The sequence below is a fragment of the Harpia harpyja genome, chromosome 18 (genome assembly GCF_026419915.1).
Source record: "Harpia harpyja isolate bHarHar1 chromosome 18, bHarHar1 primary haplotype, whole genome shotgun sequence".
In the NCBI taxonomy this organism is placed as follows: Eukaryota; Metazoa; Chordata; class Aves; order Accipitriformes; family Accipitridae; genus Harpia; species Harpia harpyja.
In genome coordinates, this window is record NC_068957.1 from 17,944,323 (window position 1) to 17,959,762 (window position 15,440).

At 40.0% G+C, this 15,440-nt stretch overlaps 1 protein-coding gene and 1 long non-coding RNA gene across 2 annotated transcripts; one reads left to right on the plus strand and one right to left on the minus strand.

Moving 5' to 3' along the window:
* Window positions 1–1,545: 1,545 nt before the first annotated feature.
* On the minus strand, window positions 1,546–11,138 carry LOC128153773 (uncharacterized). Its single transcript, XR_008239100.1, has 2 exons — window positions 11,004–11,138; window positions 1,546–2,788 (listed from the first exon to the last, which is right to left on the minus strand). It is a non-coding gene; the product is annotated as an uncharacterized LOC128153773 (long non-coding RNA).
* BRS3 (bombesin receptor subtype 3) lies at window positions 6,016–14,556 on the plus strand. Its single transcript, XM_052813499.1, has 3 exons — window positions 6,016–7,254; window positions 9,967–10,318; window positions 10,896–14,556. Exons 1-3 carry the CDS (start codon window positions 6,824–6,826, stop codon window positions 11,301–11,303), a joined length of 1,191 nt encoding a protein of 396 aa, XP_052669459.1. The 5' UTR covers window positions 6,016–6,823; the 3' UTR covers window positions 11,304–14,556.
* Window positions 14,557–15,440: the final 884 nt, after the last annotated feature.

Sequence of the window (15,440 nt, forward strand, 5' to 3'; positions counted from 1 at the left end):
TTTGTGGTGGGTTGACCCTGGCTGAATGCCAGGTGCCCACCAAAGCTGTTCTATCACTCCCCCTCCTCAGCTGGACAGGGGAGAGAAAATATAACAAAGGGCTCGTAGGTCGAGATAAGGACAGGAGAGATCACTCACCAATTACCGTCACGGGCAAAAAAGACTCAACTTGGGGAAAATTAACTCAATTTATTACCAATCAACCAGAGTAGGGTAATGAGAAATAAACCCAAATCTCAGAACACCTTCCCTCCACCCCTCCCTTCTTCCCGGGCACAACTTCACTCCTGGATTCTCTACCTACGCCCCGCCAGCGGCACAGGGGGACGGGGATGGGGTTTACGGTCAGTTCATCACACGTTATTTCTGCTGCTTCATCCTCCTCAGGGGGAGGACTCATCACACTCTTCCCCTGCTCCAGCGTGGGGTCCCTCCCACGGGAGACAGTCTTCCACGAACTTCTCCAATGTGGGTCCTTTCCACGGGCTGCAGTTCTTCACGAACTGCTCCAGCATGGGTCCCTTCCACGGCGTGCAGTCCTTCAGGAGCACACTGCTCCAGCGTGGGTCCCCCACAGGGTCACAAGGCCTGCCAGGACCCTGCTCCAGCGTGGGCTTCCCACGGGGTCACAGCCTCCTTCGGGCCCCCACCTGCTCCGGCGTGGGGTCCTCCCCGGGCTGCAGGTGGAGATCTGCTCCACCGTGGACCTCCCTGGGCTGCAGGGGGACAGCCTGCCTCACCATGGTCTTCACCACGGGCTGCAGGGGAATCTCTGCTCTGGTGCCTGGAGCATCTCCTCCCCCTCCTTCTTCACTGACCTTGGGGTCTGCAGGGCTGTTTCTCTTACATGTTCTCACTCCTCTCTCTGGCTGCCATTTTTTCTGTGTGCCCCCCAACTTTTTTTCCTCCTTAAATATGTTACCCCAGAGGCGTTACCGCTATCGCTGATGGGCTCGGCCTTGGCCGGCGGCGGGTCCGACTTAGAGCCAGCTGGTATTGGCTCTGTCGGACACAGGGGAAGCTTCCAGCAGCTCCTCACAGAAGCCACCCCTGTAACCCGACCCCCCAAAAACCTTGCCACACAAAGCCAATACAATATTACATAGAATGACAGTTAAAGGTCAGTACAGCTTGTTTAAGTTTTCTTCTGACAGTTTATGAATCTACAATAGTGGTTAGCAATACAGGTTAGCAATACTTATGCCCAAGATGTATAATTCTTTCTAAATTTAGCAGGCAGTTATTATTGGGACAACAAAAGAAATGTCATTATGGGAAATGACTTGAGATTAAAAATCAAAATACTGGGAAGATAATTACCTATTGCGCAAGATGATTGTTAAGCCTTAATGCACAATACTCTGTGCTTTTAGGTGTCAGAAAGTATTTAGCATGTAATGGCACTCTAATGGTTCTAAATTAAATGTATCATTGAGAGTTTCAAGGATGCCCAGAAGAATTATGCTTGCTATATTACTTCATTTCCTGATTGTTCCTGTAACAGAAGAAATACAAGGATACATTCCAGTGTTTATTCTTCTCTCTTGAGAAATGACACCAGTATTTCACTGGCCATTCCCATACTGAAACTGGCTGAGGAAACTCTCGGAAAAGGAGGCTAGTCTGGATTTAAATATCCCTCTTGTTGCTGTATCACTGAATGCTGCTCCTGACAGCTCATCTGAACTGACCTTCCGTCTCACCTTCGTAACACTGAGGGCTGGGATTGTGTTATTTTTGCTCCTAGACATGCTGGTAAGTCTTGTGGTATTTGAAAGTGTAACTCGATAGCTCATCTTCAGTTCCAGAAAACAGGGATGCAGTTCCAATCAAACGTTATTGCAGGATTTGATGCCCTAAATCTCAGTGCCTGCACAGCTCCCTCTGCCCTTGGTGTAGGATCGACTCCATACAGGTGACAGGGAGATAAAACCAGTGATAAACTAATGCATTTTTCTCCTAAATGGGTAGTCATTGACAATGAATGGTTACACTCTGCTATGAATGTGACACAGCCAAGGAAATTGTCATTAAAGTATCCTAAAAAGATATTTTCCCTTTTAATAGCTCAGTAGTTGTTTTGTCTCCAACTGCTGAGGACACTGGGCAATGGTAAAAAATCAAAATACAGGGTAGAGAAGATGTTCCCACTTAGTGGTGAAAAACATCAGATTGACAGACACTGAAACCAAGCTCTTGTGCTCTCAAGTGAAGAAATCCAGTGCGGGCAGAGCCTTATGCAACCTCCCTCCCCATTGCCTGACACTCGTAGCTCCGAAATGGATGCCTGGTGAGATGGGGAGGTGATGTTCTCTCTGTTTCGGAAGGGACTCAGATGTAGTGCATGGAAATGACTCATTCCCGTTCTCGCAGTAGGAACTGGAAACAGCCCTGGATGTGTTAGTAATTTGCTCTAAACATGGACTGCTGTCTCCGACATTGACGCTCGCTCCAGGTGTGCATTCAGGCCTTCCCATTTAATACTTGCCTGCCTGAACACTAGAAAATGGATTGGGAACAGTTACACAAGTCATACAGCCCATGAAATGGCTGTCAGATAAAAGCTTCATTCTTACTATCGACGTGAGTCATGATACTCTTTGTGCCCTTGTCTTGCCATTATTTGTCATGCTATTGGCAATTTCAATTTAAAGAGAAGACACTAAAGCTGCAACATAGATGCAAGTCAGAACCAAGGCAATTACGCGTATCCATCCCCAAGAATGTTGTCTGTAGAGCAGGGACTCCTTTCCCCAACACAAAGGTGGCAAAGCCAGTTCAGAAAACACTAGGAAGAAAAAGATATTTCAGATAATATCATTCTAGTTATAACTGCAGAGTCTAACTTATAAGCTAGAGTTGTTAAAGGACTCCAGGTTAGGACTTCTTGATGGAGAGGCAAAAAGCCTTCCTTCATCTTTATGTCAAAAGAAGATGACCTAAAAGGAAGACTACTGAGATTTGCGGGAAGGGAAAGATTTACATTGCTCTGGGCAGACTACTAGACTTCAAATCAGTTTTATACCTCCAGGGAGGAGTAAGAGGAATGTGCCTGTGGTGACCCAATGGCAGAGTCCTGCTCTGTGCTGAACAGTCTGGGCATGTGGATAGCAATCAGGCTTATCTGTAGAAGAGATCTTAATCTGAGAAAAGCCTTTTATAAGAGAGGATGCCACAACAGAGTCTACCAAAATTCAGGACTAGGATAGACAAGCTGTTCGGTATCTCTCTGCCGTTAACACCCGAAGAACATAAACGTCAGTTCGCTCAGTGGAGAGACAGAAAGATACATCAGCCAGCAATAAACAGATGGCAAAATTGCTAGGAGAGACAATCAAAGCAAGGGTCGAAAATGAGTTTGAGACATAAAAGAAGAATTAAGACAACTAAATAGTTTTGTGCAGAAATGATACAAATAATGACCTAAGAAAGTGAGTTAAAATAATCCTAAAAAACCCAGGCTGGCTAATATAGCTGTAGTTCAGTGTGTTATCAGTTCTGTGTTCCTAGCACTCTACCTACAAAGCATTTTGACATATTTGTATAAATAATGATCAATGCAGCATGACCAATGTATACTGAAATAACAATAATATGCTACACAAAATAATTACAATTTTGGAAAATCAATTCCTTTAATGGCAGTTAAGATTTTTGCTGTTTTCTCCATATTTTAGTTTGGTGCAGAGCAAATGGTTCTGAAAGAGATTTTTCTGAGTGGGTGACACTATGCAGCACATGGAAATGACTTAAGTCAGCAGTCACACTGCATTAAAACAGAAAATTTGCATTAAAAATACAGCTAAATGATATACTCTTGGGTATTTTACTAGTTTTGGGGCTTTTTTTCAGCATGGAGTTCAAAAGGAACATTCATCTTCTGTGAAGCCTGGTACTTGAAACAATAGCCAGAATTACCCAAATTGCTTTTCTCTTTGCACCAGAAGACAGAGCTCTAAAATAACGCCTTAGAGTTGTTTATTGTTTGGAATAATGACGCCATTCTCTTCCTTTTCAGCTGGATTTGCACAACTGAAAGCTACCAGAATCTGTGTTAAAACCATGGTGTGTTGTCTCCTGCCTGGTTTCTACCCATGACACTAATGAAGAGTACACAAAATTAATGAACAGAAACACTGAAATTCTACCATAATAAACAAATTGCATATTTGATGTTTACTATCTGTCCTTCAGGCTTTTGTTGGGTCTAGAGAATGTTATTTTGTGTGATTTTTCAAAATAATATTTTTCACCTCCTAAAGTTCAACTAATATCTTACACTCCATAAAGAGAGAACCTGGCTGACTAGCTAAAACCTGCAGTAATACAAGGGCCGTAAGAAGAATTATGCGAAACGAAGGAGCTTCCTTCTGCCAGATTCCCCCAAGGAGGCAGAAAGCTGGGAAAAATACAATCTCTCAGTAGAAAGAGAAAACCAAGTAGAATTATATGCTGCTGTGAGCTAGGTTAGACATATGTACCGTGCCCTATTAGAGAGAGAGCAGGGAAAATGTGTCTGTGTTTCCAGGTAATGCGGGCCTCTAAAGTGTGAAGCATCAGACTGAGCACTCAGGTTCAGATATATGAATTCAGGTCCAGTTTGGAATAAACAGCACATGAAGTACCAGAAGTAAACAGAATTTTAAGCCCTTGCCGCTTTCTGGGGTTGCTTTCACCTGTGGCACATGTTGGTGTCCTCAAGAGGTTTAAATATGGGTTGGGAGGTCTGTCACCTTTCCCTTCACACCTGAATCATCCCCCAAACCAACTGTTGGGAGCACCTCATAGCTCAAGAGTCTTCAGTCCTCTGGATTATCTCTTACACAGACTGGTATAAGTTCAGGTCCTCCATTCTGCCATACAAAATGATCAAGTGACAGATTTCACGTTGTCAGCCCTGATCTCTCAGATGGCTCTGAAAGCTCTGGGAGTGTAAGAGGTTGGGATCTAGGCTGCTAGCTGAACTTTGATGCATCAACCAACCTCTAGTGCAATTCAAGGCAAGTAACAAGTTTCTTTCAGCTAAATTCCAGTTTCAGCTAAACACCTGATGTTTCATTCAGATGCCACCCTTGAGTATTCAACACTTGGTGGAGAGCAATTAGTTCCCAATGTTTGGCGATACCCTACTTCTATACAGGAAATCTAAACATTTTATGTAACTATCTGACATTAAGCTGTCACAATCTGCTACAGTCACTGAACTCTACATTAAATATAATGCACAGTACTATACCAGTGTGGGTGGACAACATAATCGGGCATCCTCAAAGGCACCTAAATCTGTGAGCAACCTACATACTGTGCCTGCATAAAAGGATGTATTATGGTTAATCGTGACAAGATCTTCTCTTCTAAAAGCACTTTCAAAAAACATAATTGGAATTTTTAACCCATGCATCCTTTTTGTATTAGTGACTCCTTCTTCCACCTGGCCACCATCTACCATGTGGTCTATCACCACCTGATATCTATGGCATAGTTGTGTTTGCAAGGATTGGGATTGGGAGAGGGAAAATTAGAATTTTCATGCATAGTACTTAGAGGAGTTTTTTTGAGTATATGAAACAAACTTGATTTTGTGTGTCTGTACGTGTGCAGCTAAAGGTAAAGGGACTTGGCTATAAGATTGCTTTTGTGATTTAAGCAGGTTATCTTCTCCACTCCAACGTCTCAGCTAAAGAACTATCTGGAGGAAAAAGTACTCCAGCTACTCATCTTCATTTTCAAGGCATAAAGCTCAGTCCTTTGATATCTTTTCCACTTCCACTATTTAGAAATTAGATCTTGGCTTCCTTAATTTCAGGAGATTTAACTCAATAGGTCACATTCCTTGTACCTTATTTTATGTTAATCAGGAGTTCATCACAGAGCAGAGTTTAAGATTTGACTGTTGACTAATCTAAAGATAAGAAAACCCATAGTACTAACATGTTTGATTGAGATAGCATCATGAAGAGTTATTTTTCTCCCAGAAGATTTGAATCATCAGCTGTACCATCCAAAGCCAATAAATAAATGGATTATTGCAAGGTAACAGGCTTCCGTACAGCAACCATCTATAAACCTGTTCAAACTCCAGCGTAAGTTGTGGTTTTGATAGCAATGAGACTGTTTCAAGGGACAAACCTAAGCTTTAATATAAGTGTTAGCAGGATTATGGCCATAAATTTTGATTTTATATTGTCTTTTGGAAGGTCACTGCATTTCTGTGATAGAAAGACTCATCAGAGCATAGACAAGCACAAGTTGTCTCTATGGCTTTTTCAGCAAATACTATCTATACTCTGAAATACTTTATCTGCCATTAAGGTATACTGTACAGTTTTGTGTTAAATTGTTATATTCTATCCTTACCTGTACTATTGAGACAACTATTTCAGATTTTCATTTTATTTCCTTTTCAGAATATTTTGAAAAATATTAACATTTGCTAGGTAATATGCAAACCCTAATGCTACAGTAATTACAACACAATATTTACTTGTCAGATACCTCCAAGAAAAAAACATCATTTCAGCAAATATCTTTAAAGAAACTCCTTTTCTCTTTTTTTCCTCCTCCCTCTCTGCTCCACTAGCTGCAAAGCCAATAAAAAAATTCTCCACCTCCTACACAGTTCAGAACAGGATCTGTGTGCATTTCTCCTAGGCATGTTTTGAGACCCAGAAGGGGATGAAAGTAGTTAATGCGCAACGGGAATCTTAATTTCAGGCACAAATCTGTACCTTTCTATTGACCTTGCTGATATGCTGCAAGCTAAATATTAAACAATTTTTTGATCAATTTAAGTCCAGCCTGGGGAGAAGAAACAGTTAAAGAAATGTCTCAAGTATACTTGCATTCAGCTAATCAGACTTTGTGTGCATCTACAAATGGTACAGAACTGAAATCAATCATTGATAATGAAACCACAAATGAAAAATGGACCGAAGACTCCTTTCCAGGATTAGAAATACTGTGCACAATTTATGTTACATATGCTGTGATCATTTCAGTGGGTCTCCTTGGAAATGCTATACTCATCAAAGTCTTTTTCAAGATTAAATCAATGCAGACGGTTCCAAACATCTTCATCACCAGCCTGGCATTTGGAGACCTACTGCTTTTATTAACTTGTGTGCCTGTAGATGCAACACGTTATATTGTGGATACCTGGCTCTTCGGAAGAATTGGGTGCAAGCTGCTGTCTTTTATCCAGTTAACCTCAGTTGGAGTATCAGTGTTTACCCTGACTGTTCTCAGTGCTGACAGGTGGGTCTGATGTGACTGATTTGCCAGGAGAGACTGCAGGTGTAAAGTTAGAAATGAATAAAAGAGCAGAAATTATAATTTTGCACAATATTAAATGGCACATTGTAATTAACTAAAAAAACCCAAATCAGCAACTCTCCCATTTAATTTTAAAATGTCTGTTAGAAAAATTGCAGCAGTTCTTTATAATGGTGTGAAGTGAGAAAGACTCTTTAAGTCTTTTCACCTTTTATTAGCTTGAAGTACAGTACAGGTTTTTTTTCTCAGTTGCACAGAAAAGGGAAACTGCTTAAGGCAATTAAGGGAAAAGACAGTATATGGGTGCTATCTAGTGGTGGACTAAAGTAGTTAGGGAAGACGAAAAATAAAACTGTGAAAAAGACTGAGTGGAAATCCTTTGTCCTATGGACTCAGTGAGGCTCTAAAATCCTAGAACGTAAAAGATTGACAAGTGGGGTAAACAGCCGAAAGAAAACACAGAACAGACTGTTAATAGTCTGTTAATGACTCTCATGATTTGATGGTTACTGTAATACTATAGTAATTTTCAGCTTGATAAGTGCTTAGTGTGACATGACACAATTATAGTACTTTCTCTTACAGTTCTTAGATCTTTTCCAGAGATATTTTAGCCCAGAGGTCCTGAAATTAAACTCGGGTTACAATGACAGCACTGTTAGTAGAGATCAGTGCTTCCATCTGACTGCTGTTAGCAGTTGCTGAACAATCAGTTCTCCATGCACTTCTTTTCTGAATTAACAAAACTAAGATGTCATTTCAGTTCATGAGCATGTCAAGGAGCAGAAAAACCCCAAATGAATTTTAGTATTAAGAGAGAAAAAGATTTTCATCTTGTATGCCAGCAGCTGTGGATTGTATGTAACAGCAAGTAGTTCACATATCCACAATTTAAGCAATGCTACTGTTACTGTACTCCAAAAAAAATCAGCCAACACAGGAACGGCCACACTGGGTCAGATCAAGGGTCTATGTAGGCCAATACCAGCCTCCAGCAGTGCTAGTATAAGGACAAGAAAAGACACATAAGAAGAATAAAAACCACTGTACAACACTACACTTATACCCTAAGCCTTCAGATCACCTCCTGAGCAGATGTGGTTTTTGTGTATTTAATAACCTCAATGGATTTCTCTTCTAGATCCTTGTTCAGCCTCTTCTTGAACTTGTTTAGCAATGACTTTCACTGCCTGTTGCATAAGCAACTCATTTTTTTGCTTTGCACGTGGCTTCATTTGATGGCCCTGGCTCTTGTGCCAGAAGAGACAGTGATCCCTATCCATCTCTCCAGGCTATTCATGTTATATTCCATCCTTAGTATAGTGGGGGTTTTGAGTTAAGGTGTGCAGAGCAGCACATGGTGTTCGAGAGTTGCATGAACCAGAGATACAGATAACTGCACAACAGTCTCTTTTGCTCTCCTTTGTATCCCTAATAATTCCAAACATTTTGCCTTTCTTTTTTTTTAATAGTTTGGTGGGGGTTTTTTACTACTGCTGAATATTAAGCTGATGTTTTCACTGAACTGTCTATCATAGCTCCAAGGTCTTGGTCCTGTATGACATCAATTCAGAATCCATCATGGACTAGATGACCTTTAAAAGTCCCTTCCAACCCCAGCTATTCTATGATTCTATGCTTTAGACACTTGCTTCTATATTTAATACTCCATGTTATGTAAATACTCCATGCTGCATTTTCACAGTGTAACTACATGGTAAACTTACAGAGAAAGCTCAGAACATCAGTCGTGAGCAATGCCAGACTGTCATGTTCCAGTATGCTAGAAGAGCTCGACGTCAATAAAAATGGTATTTACTTGATAAATAGCAGTCCAGCTTGCAGTTTTCTATTTAAATTTGCCTAGAAGAGAAAAAGACCAGATCCTCAGGTTGTGCAAAATGGTACAACTAAGCTCTCTTATCCTCCAGATCCTTTTTCACTTCCTTTCCTTTCATGCCAGTCTTGTGCCCCCCTGGAAGGGGTCTTTTCTTTCTGCACCATCCAGAGTCCCTGATACTTCAGGAGCAGGGTATATTGTTTCCTTTGCTTCATCCACCTTTGTGGCAGTTTGTCCTTTTTCCATGTCCCATTTCCACACAGATTTTCACACAACTATAGATTTACCCAGATTTTTCTCATATGTCTGACTCAGTCCACATGCTGCAGAATCACAGCCATGAATCAACAGCAGTGTTAGCTCCTGTTTTATAAATATGAATGAATACTGGAGCATTATTTTGAGTCAAATCACTGCACTCAGCTGGGATCTTAAGAACATGGAAGAAAGGAGGGGTGTACATGCTTGGTTTCATGTATTTATAAAATAGTTAACCTGTTTTATACCTTTACCAGTTTTGCCTATTAATTCCCTCATTTACCTTTCTAGGCAGTGCCATAAAAAAAAGGAGAGATGATTGCCCTTACTGATCCTAATCCAAACAGTAGAAGTCATCTTTACTTAGGAAGGCTTTAATGACAAGTTCTGCCAGCCAATTCATTAAAATACATGCTTCAAATTAACTTTTACATTTCTATCTTAATTACAAAGAGCTAGTATCTGTTCATTTCCAAGACGATTCTACCACCCTTAGTTTAGCGATAACAGAGATGGCTTTATCCTCAAGAAGTTTGCATTGTCAGTGCTTACATTATTTCTGTATTTATTCTGACAATGATGTTGGTTGGTTTTAGGTACAGAGCCATTGTTAAGCCCTTGGAACTGCAGACTTCAGATGCGCTCCTGAAGACCTGCTGTAAAGCTGGCTGTGTTTGGATCATCTCCATGATATTTGCTATCCCAGAGGCTGTTTTTTCAGATTTGTATTCTTTCAGCAATCCTGAGAAAAATGTAACTTTTGAGGCATGTGCCCCCTATCCTGTATCTGAGAAGATCCTGCAGGAAGCTCACTCCCTGGTTTGCTTCTTAGTGTTCTATATTGTACCCTTAGCTGTCATCTCTGTCTACTATTTTCTTATCGCCAGAACTTTATATAAAAGTACATCCAACATGCCAGCAGAAGAACATGGTCATGCCCGTAAACAGGTAAGCTATGATCGAGCACTAAGTGTCCAATTTTCCAAAATCTATCATGCTGATTAAGTCTGCATTCTTGAGTGCAAAACCTTTACCTGATAATAGAGTAAAAAGCTCCATAGACTCAGCCCATATTGGCAATCCAAATTCAGCTACGCACTTAAGCACATGCTCATGACTCATTAACTTAATTGTGAGTGTGCATGCTTTCCGAAAGAGGGATGGGGTTTGTTTTGCTTTATTATGACCCTATTAAACTCAGGAGTTAAAACACTGAATTGTAAAAACTGAGACCTCATCCATATGAGCTGACACATTAACTATTGTACTTTTAAATACTAGTCTAGATGAGATTGCCCCATGATTTATAATGGAAAGGGAATGTGCTCTGCACTGGAAATACTTTGTTAGAAAAATTATGAAATAGATTTATTTTTCTGTTGGTTTCTTGGTTTTTTTTTTTCCATTTTGCTTTTTTGGTTACTAATGCATTTAGACTTCTAGACCCCTTTGAAAATCAGCACCAACTACATAAACATGTGTTACTAATTGCTATTAATACCAGATATGCATTATTTTCTCATAGATTGAATCCCGCAAGAGAGTTGCAAAAACAGTGCTGGTGCTTGTTGCTTTGTTTGCCTTTTGCTGGTTGCCTAACCACATCCTCTACCTATACCGCTCTTTTACATACCATGCTTCTGTAGATGCTTCCACCTTTCATCTGATAGCTACTATTTTTTCCCGTGCCTTGGCCTTCAGCAATTCCTGCATCAATCCTTTTGCTCTTTATTGGCTGAGTAAAAGTTTCCGGCAACATTTTAAAAAGCAAGTCTTGTGCTGCAAGGCAAAATTTCGTACAAAGCCTCCCAGTGCTACCCACAGTAATACACCTACCAGAGCCTTGTCAGTCACGGGCAGCACACATGGCTCAGAAATCAGTGTTACACTGCTAACAGATTATAGTATCACAAAAGAAGAGGAAAGTGTTTAGTCCATCTGGGATGAAGGACAGAAACTGAGCCTTTGCAATCAAGTCACTACTACTGGGATCCTGGAAAGAGGTGCCATGCCTTGCCCTGTCTGTGAAAGAGTTTTCATCAGAAGTTCCTCATTTTTTTAAATATACAATAAAGAAATCAAACTGTGTGGGAGAAGGAGCTGCAACAGCTGAACTTTCCATTGTTCATGTTCCCAAGCATGAACAGAGATCCCTAGCTGGAATTCCTGAACCGGACAGGACAGGAGTTAGCAGAGTTGGTGCGAGAATTGGCTGTGAGGATGGTTTTGTTCTTGGTGACTTTTCTTTGACTTGTGACTGAGAGCTCCGTCTGTCAAGGACTTGCATCCACAGCAACCAAGCAAAACCACATATCTTCATAACATGATCAACCAGGCCGATTTTTGATCTATTTCTTTTCTTGTCCTGAATGTTAAAAATTGGTTAACATATCAGAAAGCATGCTACAATGAAAGAAAGCTAAGGTTTGTAGTACAGTGTAGGAAAAAAAAAAAGCATTATGGGCCAGATCCACACTAGCCTTTGCTCTGTCAGTGGCTTACTTTGAAACTCTGGGTAAGAGCTGACTGCTGTGTAAAGAGATGCCCCTCTCAGTTCCTAAGGAAGTCAAGGGAACCAACAGGTGATCATCTCTCTTAAAAAGCTATAATCATCTTGAAACACACTTGTAACAGTTTTTGCGATCTATCAACAGTGCAGAGTTCTTTATTATAGTGATTTAACATCAAGAAATTGGGTTGGATCTATATCAGAGTTCTGGTTTGGATTTACAGGGCACTTTTGAAGCGAACTGCTCAAATGCCTGCTCTTGCCTTACTCTGCTCCTGCACTTTGTCTCCCAGAGTGGTCTTCAGTGCACAACCTGGATTTCTCTCAGATGAAACTGTGAGTCCAGTCCATGGAACCAGACTAGAGCAAATCTGAAGTAAAGCCCCCAAAGGTGTACAGTGGGGGGGGGTCAGACTAACCATTTACCTCCACAGATCTACTCCTGCTGTAGTGTACATGGTCATATCTCAGTGGTCTGCACATTTTCAAGCATGCTGGGAGAGCTGGATTTTTCTACTGTACTCATTTTCTATTCTTGACGTTATTCAAGTAGTATCCCTTTTCAATATTAGGATAGACTGTCTTTATGAGATAGGCCTTCTAATCTCAAATCCACTGATTTTATAACTTTGCATGCAGAGGCAAGTCAGTGACAGCCTATCATGGGCAGCCTGTGCATCCCTAAAAAGCTCAGCAGCACTGCTGGCAGAGACTGTCTTCCCATAATGAAATACAGGAGGCAAGTCTTCCTACCCCACATTACAAAAATGTTGAATGACACTTATTTTTATGAATTTTGTGCACCCTGAACCAAAATTTTTTTCTGTGGGAATTGGTGATAAAAAACATAATAGATTTTCCACTGCTTAAACCAAGGGACTTCTATCTCAAAAAAGAATTTGTGCATTAAAGAGAAGAGAGGCTGCAACTATATAAATTAAACAAAATAGTGCTGTCAGTCACAGAAGTTTGAATTTTAACTAACCCTTGAAGATACAACACCCCTCCAGCTACACAGAGCCCATAACAACACATGGATGGAAACCCATCCATCCATGCACCATTATTTGAGTTCATTAAAAGATGCAGAAAATCTATTTATTTGCAGTCTCTCTCTGTTGACTGCCCTAATCAGAAAAATAAAATCAAACTATAAATCCCAAGGGCATTGGAATACAACCTCTGTCGTCATCTTAAACCAGTTTAATGATAGGCCATTTTAATCCCATCAGGCCTGGCCTTATTTTACTGCACTCTTCATGTTACATGCTGTAAGGCTATAAGCACTAATTTTCAAATGGATTCTCCCTTTTGTTGTACCAATTGTACACCAGGATAGAACCATTGAAATAAATGGAAATATAACAGCACAGAAATACAATTTATGGCAAAGCAGACTCCAGAGACCTTATTTTACTCTCTTTATCTTAATATAACACATTCCCTGGTAGTGAGCTATGTACAAATATAACAAACATATTGCACCGATGTTTTCCCCTTCTCTTTTTTCTTAATGGATCTGCAGGGTGAGACTGAAATAAATTACTAAGCCTACACACTTATGAGTCTACTTTTATCTTCCTGGATCTTACTATAGGGAATTCTAAACAAAAGAAAAATCAACTAACATTGCAGCTTCTTACATCATTCTTTATTGTAGCTTATTAATGCCTTTGGAAAACACACCTGCCACATGTTCCTGGACTTCACAATTTGTCTCTGTTGGAGACCATATTTCCCACTGCAAAAGCCTTGGCTACACCTCAGAGTAGCCCTTAAAAACCAGCTTCCTAAGTCACCATTTTCCCTGCTTTGCATGCAGCTACTTTTTGCTTGTGTAACTACTCCTCTCACTGGATGGTCTATCTATTGCTAATATATCCTGTTACAAAATTATGTTTTTACTATATGCTGCACATGTTTTTGTTAAAGACTGGTAATATTTCAAGCCATAATTTAAATATTCTGTGTACTTTATGGTTTTATAATTCTGTACTTTCAAATCTTCATGACATGTTGTATTGGAGTGATACATTGGTCAACATTTATTTTTATCTAAACAATCTGGTATTATTCATTCCATCTATTCCCCCAATATAATTATCCATAAAATGTCTCCACATTACCATAACTGGATTTAGGGGAAAAGGGTTGTTTCCTTTGCAATCTTCTCTGTGTTCCAAAACCCAGTTCTTTCACCCCTAGGTCATACAAGTGTAATTCTACAAGAATAATGTCTATTTATAGAAATATTGAACGTTATTTAGCAAAGAGCTGGCATAAATAATTAGGGGTTTACTATTTATATCCACAATGAAAGAATAGGTAGAAACAAGGCACAAAATAGTGAAAGGCAAGACTGCATCAAAGGTCTTATTCATGTGGAATCTGATTGAGTAAGTAAATACTATTTCTAGGATGTACTTTTTTAATTGTTTTGTGAACAAGATGTACACATTAACAGCTTTAATACATATAAATGTAACAATTAATGTTTGCATTAGCAACAGGTTTAGTATCGGCACATCAATTTGTGCTGTCACTATGAGATGCTGGTTTAGTTTAAAAAAAAAAATTCCACAAAAATGAACAAAACCATGTCAAAGCATGGATATAGTGTAACAGACTGCGTCTCCAGCAAATGGCACAGAATATTAAAGTCAGTTATGAAATTGTAGCCATTTTAAAGCTCACTGTCCTGTTTTCATAGAAAGTATCATTTTATTTTACATAGTTAAATATGGGCTGCCCACTGACACTCATGTGTTTCTGCTAATATTACAATCAAAGAATAAGCTAAAGTTACACACAGATACAGCACTTACACATCTCAATCAGTGGTACTTAAAAAAAAAAATACAGGCTCTAATCAGCGTTTAGTTATGGGCTCTGCCACAGATGGTCCCCTCAGTGCAAGGTGAACTGTTTTGTGGAATTTCCTTGGTCAGCGTAGGAAAGGATATTGAAATTTTAGCACATCTGGATCTGGTCTTGTCATTTTTCGCACTGTGAAGACTCCTCTTCACTCTCACTACTCTGTGTAACAGCTACAGGCTCCAGCACCATGGAAAGCCCAAAGAGGAGTAATCTCTCTGCGCTTAATCACTAGTTACTGCCTCCTTGATTTAAAATAACGAAGCATCTTAAGAAAAGAGTGTTAACTCTTTACCTAATTAAGTATTAGTTAGTTAATTGCTGGTTACCCTCTAACAGACAGCAAAACACCACTTTACGAAAACCAAGATTTCGGTACTTTTAGGAGGTGGTATCTCTAGACCAACAATCAGCTCTGATAAACCAAGATTGCCTTTTATCACACAGAAGAGTCAGACACAAATACAAAACCATCATGCTAATGCCTCCTTTTGATATTTACTTTGAGACATTTTGTCAGGATTTAAAACACCATTTCTTGACAGGGTAGACTAACATGAGCTGTGTAACACTCAAGCTCTTCGCACCATCCCCCAAACACGCAGCTTGCAGCAGCAGTGCTGGTGCAGCCATGAGTTACATCGTTTCAAGGATGTGATTGAGAGGAAAGCTGTCTTGACCCCCAAA